The 7,695-nt window shown below is 38.1% G+C and overlaps 1 protein-coding gene across 1 annotated transcript in view; it reads right to left on the bottom strand.

The window, feature by feature from the left end:
* Nucleotides 1–503: 503 nt before the first annotated feature.
* Nucleotides 504–7,695, bottom strand: part of LOC111158920 (DTW domain containing 2) — a 97,666-nt gene continuing 90,474 nt past the window's right edge. The window contains exons 5-6 of the mRNA XM_022521251.1: nucleotides 6,792–6,920; nucleotides 504–839 (exon numbers count right to left, since the gene is read on the bottom strand). Of these exons, the coding sequence (XP_022376959.1) occupies nucleotides 669–839; nucleotides 6,792–6,920 (300 nt within the window). The 3' untranslated portion in view covers nucleotides 504–668. The remainder of the gene's footprint in view (nucleotides 840–6,791; nucleotides 6,921–7,695) is intronic.

Genomic DNA, 7,695 nt, shown 5'->3' with positions numbered 1-7,695 from the left:
GTATATAAAGACTGAGTTATTATGGTGAACACCTGAAGCTAATATAATTTTATACTCCAATTGTACTCTAACACCAAACAATTCAGGCAATTAGTAGAACACTTAAATCAAAATAGCTGAATTCAAATTTAGCCCCTAAAAAATATATTTAGTTTCCTTATTCTGTTATAGTATTCTATGAAATAAATTAATTCAATCTCAACTACCTGATGATCATTATTTTTGTTACTTATTACAAACTATAAAGTTTATGTACAGGATTGCATATTGATGTGAGCGCCCTCTATTATAGATCTACACCTATCTATAAATTAATGAAAAGACTACTGCCCCGATCAGGTACAATAATTTCTTTCCATTTTGTAAAAAAGAACTTCTAAACTCACTCAACAACTAATCACATTTCAAACAAGGATCTGAAAAAATGTTTTAGAGGCACAGTTTTTAAAACAAATACACTATGAAACCTTGCTTTTTATGGAGTCAGTGAAATTTTTTTTTTATTTGCTTTTTTATGGTTATTTGGTTTACTTCCTTCTTCTGGGCAAGTTTAATATGCCAATCTCATTATTCAGATAGTCAAAAACCCACGGACTTAAATTTTCTGAAAACTTAACCTGGTCTTATCAGTGGAAGACATCGTTAACTAGCACCATGAAACAACTGTACTAAATTTTAACACTGTTCATTAACAGTTCCATTTTCCTGAGTTTGCGTTTGTTCTTTGGCATTGGCTTAAGATATAATCCATTCTTCAGAAGGTGTTCCTTGCTGAGGCGAATTTGAGCACCGTGCTGAAGCTGGAAAGAGCATAAAGCTTGAAGAGGACGAAGCAAAGTCTGTGAAGATTAAAAAAAAAAAAAGATACTAAAATAGTGTCTGTAACAAATCACAATATTATATCTAGTCTTTTCTTCATAAACAGGGATTATTATGTTTCTTTTTACTATCATTGGCTTTTGACTACAAAAATAGACACTCTACTAAATATGTGATGATTTCCAAATATAAATTTCTTTTAATTCATACCTTACATAGTGCTAAGGAATTCTAGTAAAAAGACACAAGCAGAGGAGCACTTTGGCTCAGGGGGTTAAGCCTCTGCCTTCAGCTCAGGTCCTGATCTCAAGGTCCTGGGATTGAGTCTCACATCGGGCTCTCTGCTCAGCGGGGAGTCTGCTTCCCCCGCCCCCACCACCCCCGCCTGTCTCTCTGCCTACTTGTGATCTCGCTCTGTCAAATAAATAAATAAAGTCTTGAAAAAAAAAAGACACAAGCATAGAGATGATAAAGTCCAAATTCAATTTTATACATTAACATTCAAATATCTCAAAAAATTGTTGCATTATAATAATTTAATGTGTAACAGTAAAAGAGACCTTTAGATAAAAATTAATTGTTTCTTTAAGATTTTATTTATTTATTTGAGAGAAAGAGAGGAGAGCATGAGAGGGGTAAGAACAGAGAGAGTGGGACACAAACAGACTCCCCACTGAGCAGGGAGCCAGATCTGGGGCTTGATCCCATGACCCTGAGATCAGGACCTGAGCCAAAATCAACCAACTGAGCCACCCAGGTGCCCCTTAATTCCCTTAATTCAGCTTCAATCACAGACTGATGTATGTTTCCTGCTGCCTGAGAACAATCGTATGACAGCAGCAATGGGTAAGAGGTTTACTAATTCTCTCACATTGGTCCGGGGACCACAGCAAGTTAAATACCCTGGTATTTGGTACATTTGAAAATAATTCTAACTATATACGTACCTGTCTAAATCCAAATACCGACAGGGCCAGTCATATAACATAAACATGTACGGGGTAGGGGGAAACCCATATGATAACAAAGAATGATGGCGGTTAAAACACAACTAGAGTATAAGCCCAACCTCAAGTTTTTCAAGTTCAAAAATTTAAAAAAAAAAAAAGAAAAAAGAAAAAATCCCACTCTGTCACATGTTTAAAACATATTTTGAGTCAGAGTCTTTCCTTGGGCCTGAGATCCCTGATCTAAATCTCCCAAGTAACAATAGCAAACTTGAGTAAGCAAACTCTTTTTTAGACATAAAAGGAACAAAGAAAAAAAATGGATAAATTTATCTACCAAAATGTCAGAACGTCTGTGTAAAAATGTATCGTCCCTCATCCACAGAGAGTGGCAGCAAAGAGCTTAACATCAGCTCTCTACTTTGACGCTGAACTCAGACACTGCGACAAGTCACCAGCATTTCCCTCTCCATATTTATTCTTTTCTTATTAAAAAAAATCCAAAATGTTATTCCAGGTAGCAATGTACCCAGCTGGTAATGCTAACTGGCTACTGACACTCCGTGTAATGATATGTGTGTGGGGGGCGGGGGGGGGGTTTCTGTGTGGGGCTTCCAGAGATACTCTTTAAAATGGGACAGACTTGACAGGCAGAGGCTCCTGCACTTTCCTCTTGCCTGAACTGTGGGGGTGGGATAACTATCATGTGACTCCTAGGCAATAAACACAAAGGTTAAAGTCAAATACATCCATTCGATGATGGGCAGAGAGACAGAAGTGATGCCCAGCCCTGGGCTGCTCACCTCACCATCCCTTCTACCCAGGAGAAAAAGAAGCATACATACATGGTCCAAGCACTATAGGAGCCACTCTGTCACAGGCAACCCCATGTAATCCCTGACGTACACCAATGGGAAAGAGACAGACTTCTTGGAGAAACTCTGCACGCCATTAGTGTAGATAGCCCCTAATATATGCTATCATGATTTCCTTTAAGTTGTTCAAATAAGAGAGGGAAGGTGGAAATTTCTTTACAGAGTCAGCTCAGACTGACGGGATCCTGAAACCCATCCCTAGAAAACAAACTGAGGACTACACAGACTGAGACAACTGAAGGTTCTGTTGCTATTTATGATATTTATCAGATTCTTGATGGACAGAACCCTAATATTCCTATTGGTAAAGGCCCCCAATGTTTACCTCCTGAAAAGAAGATTCTACCTGTTTCCTGAGGTAACTAAGAGAAGGAGTTGTGGAGACAGATCTAGATTAGATCCCCACTCCATCTGTGTGGTACTCAGTAGGGCTGTTCACAAATACACCAGTCCTCCATCCTTGAAATTAGATGTAGCCATATCACTTGCTTTGGTTAATGAAATGTGAGCATAAATACTGGTGTCACCTCTGGACAGAAGCTTTAAAAGAATGTATGATTCACCAGCTCCCTTTACGCCTTCCTTGATGAGAGGAGAATGACATATCTAAATGGTGCCTCCACCAGCCTAGGCCCCTAAGGGACTGTAGCAAGCACAAGCCCCCAGTGATCCCACAGCACAGACAGTGTGACACACGCATAAACCTCTGTGGTGTGATGCTGTTCTGATTTTACAGTCGCATCTAGCCTATCCTGACTGGTGTAATCATCACTAGCTATGTGTCTCCAGGTAAGTCATATAACTTCTCCTTGCCATTTTCTCCATCTGTAAAAGGAGGGAAATAATGTCAACCTTACAGGGTCATTATTAGGTTACGCTAAGGGGAAGCATCTAATGTGTTTAGCACACCACATGGCAGTAAGTGACAAGGCTTCTGTATAAACAAACATTATACCCCAGGCAATGCGAAGCTACAGGAGAAACAGACTGGTTCAGAGGAACAATGAAAATCCAAAATCCTCCACTTTCAAAATAAGTTCATTTCTAAAAGTTTACTTGGGGGGTGGGGGACAGGAATCAGTGTTTTATAAAACCTTTTGTCCTCTGGTATAAAGTGACAGTTCTCAAGGGGCCATGACTGACCAGCTACTGCTGTCGAGCAGGGCTAAGGCACTTAGGCTGTGCACGAAGCTTTACCCCATCTAGCTATACAGGCTCATTGAGGTAAAACTTCAGAAGTAGAAAACGTTTTACTATAAAAAAGATCCCTAAGCTCAAGACCTCCAAGGTGTGAAAAGCCCTGGTAAGTATTACAGTAGCTGAATGAAAACCACCAATTTTCAGCTCAAATTTTTTGTTAATTTATTGGCAAGAATCGGGGACAAGGAAGAACAAGGGGATTAATTCTTCTTGAGTTCCTTGTGTCACACAATTAACATACATTATTCCACTCAATTCTCACAACAGTACTAAGAGGTAACTATTTTGGGTACATTATAGGGAAGTAAACAAGCACAAGGGGATTATGTGAATTGCTCACGGGCAAAAAGCGATGATGATAAGTGATGGAGGTTTCGTTCAAGCCTGCTTCAAAGCTCACCCTGAGCCACTGTGAGTGTTTGAAAAGCTGCTCAGGAATAAAGAGCAAGGATGAGCCAGCAGACTAAGAATGCTCTTCTATGCCAAGTTCTTCATTTTGAGAAGCCCTATCTACCCACACAGAATAAAGCCAGCTGAAAAATTACTACTCCGCCCCACTGTCTTAACATTTCATTAGGGGGCCCCTAATAAAAGGTTACTGGGGAAACATGTGTCATGGCTTTCCCCCTCAGGAAAGAGAGAAAGCACCTATGTTCAGAACAGATAGTAACTGCATTTCTCATAAGAATGAACTAATGTATTTTTTTAAAAACTGTAGCTAGATTTGAACAGGCTAGACTTGGGATTCCCCCACTGAGAAAGCTAATTTTTTGCCAGCTGTAATAATAAGCAACTTGGGATGTTCCATTATCCATTTCTTCTGCTCATGCTCTAGCCAAGAATCTTATCAGCACCTCCCAACTCACACATCTGATTGTCAAACACCATTTTTCCTCTCCTGGCTACTGAAGTATGACTACTTTTGATGATCAAAGCAAACAGAAAGAGAACTATAGGACCTCACTATTACTTTGGGATTTCGCATGCCATTTGACCCATAGACAACAATAACAAAATCTGAAGATAGGAGGGATCCTGTCGCCATTCTGTATCCTGAATTTTGCCTGTTGTTGGATATTATACTCAGAGCATAAGACAAGCTTCCTGCTGGAATGGTGCATTAACTAATACCAGAATCATGTATCTTATGAAGCTGGGAAGGAAGGAGCAGTAGCAGCACTAGCAGTAGCAGTACAAAAACTATCAAAACCCCTAGACCCATCGCATTACAACGACATTATTAAATCACCACCAACAACAATAAAGCTTCTGTTCAGAACTGAAGTAAAAGATCCAATTCCAATGTAGAAATAAGAGATGTAGGCCCATGGACAATTCTTTTCAGAACCCCAAAGAAGGAGAGGAAATAAAGTTCCAAATCCACAGCCAAAGAATATTACATTTTTCCCTCAAGATTGGAGCTTTTAATGGGTCCTTGGTCTGATGTCAGCTGGTTGCAGAGTTTTAAATCAACAAAAAGGAAAATACAGAGACTATACAGAAAGCAAGTTTAAATAACAGTGCTCAGTTTCATCTTTCTTTTAAGATGCCTAAAAAGAATATATTATTTTTGCTCAAGAACATATAAACAAAACAGAAAAACAAGTATAGGGGTATATAAAGTGCTTTGTTGATAGCTAGTTACATGGGAACAGGTGATAAGGTTAGAGTAGAGGGAGAAAAGTCAGAAAACACTCTGCTCATTTGGGAGAAAGATGTACAGTCCCTCAAGAAATTTTTTTCTTCCTCAAAGAAAAGAGAACAGAGAAAGAAAAATGCCTAGACCCAAAACAAATTCTACTTACAAAGATACACACACAAAAAAGCCTACTCATGAAAGCCTACTTCTTTCATAAGAAGAAAAGCCTCCAACTCTGACATTTCCCATGGCTTAGGGTAGGGGAGAGGGAAAAGGCAAGTCAAGGCTTGCTTCTGGCATTCTTTAACTCTCCTTGCTCTGGACATCTTTGGTTCTTTCTCTTGGTAACCAATCCAGTTACTCTGACCTGAGCTTTTGTCCATTACTGAAATTTCCTTCACGGCTAAGGCACACTCTTGTAATAGTACCCAGAGCGCATAATGAGAGAGAGAAAGAGAGAGAAGACAGGGATGAGTACTATGTGTGTGTGTGTGTGTGTGTGTGTGTGTGTGTGAAAGAGGAGTTATAAAACTCCATCTAGTTATGGTCATTATCCTCTGACTTTTCTTCTTGAGTTTTATTTATCAAAAATCTTCAGTGATTAAAAAACTCTAACAATTTAAGTCTTATTTTGCTGTTCTTTTTTCTTTTGCCTGAAGTGCAAAACATGTTCCAAAAGACTGAGATGTTTGTGAGCTCAATGAACATCATTCTTTACTGATGATTATTAATTACATACAAAATCATCAGGCTTTCATGGAAATTAAATAAAATGATGATTGTAGGTTATAGCCTTTTCATATTCTGCAGGCATTTTTTTCTCAGAAAATTATCTTTTCTATACCCCAAGCAAGTAGTGACGAAGAGAAACAAAAAGTTGGTACAACTTCTCAGATAAAAGCACCAATGCAAAAAAAGGGGGGGGGGGCTGCTCTAAAATACTCTTTGAATTAGAAAGAAAAAAGCTGTGTACGAGAAACACAAAATGCTAAAAGACAAATATAAAATAATAAAAGAAAAATCTAACCAAAACCCCCTGTATTTAATGCTGTGCTACTTAAAAGCAATTTAGCTTATTACAAATGCTGTTTGCACAGCTTAGAATGAATATTTAAATAATGCAATCTGGATGCTAAACTAACACAGAAAAACACCAGAGAGGGAAAGAAGGTTATAAATTTCTATCACCAGAAACATTCAATTTGACACCTGAGCTGCAAATTTAACAAGTTATGCATTCCTAAATTTTCTAGATAAAATCTAACCAAAACTGCTTCCTTTCATAAACTATATAACCTTCCAAAGACATACCTCTTGTATGTAATTATTTTTCTCCAAAATGGAAAGAGCAGCAGCTGCACATTCCAGTGTAGAAAGGCACCTATTAGTTGGTTGTGTCCGAATTACATACTGACTAGAAATGCTAGTTTTTAACTGCACCTGAAATGAAAACAGAATAACAGGATGTAATTTTTGTTTTAAATTGAAAATCATAAAGTCTGTGTTTTAAATACTAATTTCCTTCCAAAATTGCCGGCTTAGAAGTGTTAAATGTATTGGGGCACAGTCAATGGCTCAGTCAGGTAAACGTCCAACTCTTGATTTCAGCTCAGGTCCTGCTCTCAGGATCATGAGATCAAGCCCCAGGTCCAGCTCCATGCTCAGCAGGGTGTCTGCTGGAGATTCTCTCTCTCCCTCCCCTTTTGCCCCTCTCTCCCACCCCACTCAAACTTTCTCTATCTCTTTCCCTGAAATAAATAAATAAATAAATAAAACTGTAAAAAAAAGAAAAGAAATATTAAATGTATCACTATCTTCCATACATAATATCCTTTGGATATTATTATTGTTAAATAGCAAAAGAGGACAGTTATACATATATATGACATTGAAAATATATGCAGAATACATGCAAATTCCTACACATCATAAGTACAAAGACTAATAACCCTTTCCCAATGGGCACAAGCATGAAAAGACACCTCACAAAAGAAAACATAAGAAAGGCAAATAAGTACATGTAAAAGTGCTTAACATGACTGAACACAAATTAAAATCACAATGAGATAACATTTCACACTCTGTAGAGAACAGTTAAAATCAAAAAGACTACCACCACCAAATGGAGAGAATATGAAGCAAAGGAAACTCATACATTGCAGAGGAAGTGAAAATAATTTAATCACTTTGGAGAACTGAGAGTTGGGGTTTTTTA

The sequence above is a fragment of the Enhydra lutris genome, unplaced genomic scaffold (genome assembly GCF_002288905.1).
Source record: "Enhydra lutris kenyoni isolate GAN:26980312 unplaced genomic scaffold, ASM228890v2 scaffoldscaffold64, whole genome shotgun sequence".
Taxonomy (NCBI): Eukaryota; Metazoa; Chordata; class Mammalia; order Carnivora; family Mustelidae; genus Enhydra; species Enhydra lutris.
Note: the sequence above shows the minus strand (reverse complement) of the source record. Positions and strands in the feature narration are given on the sequence as shown.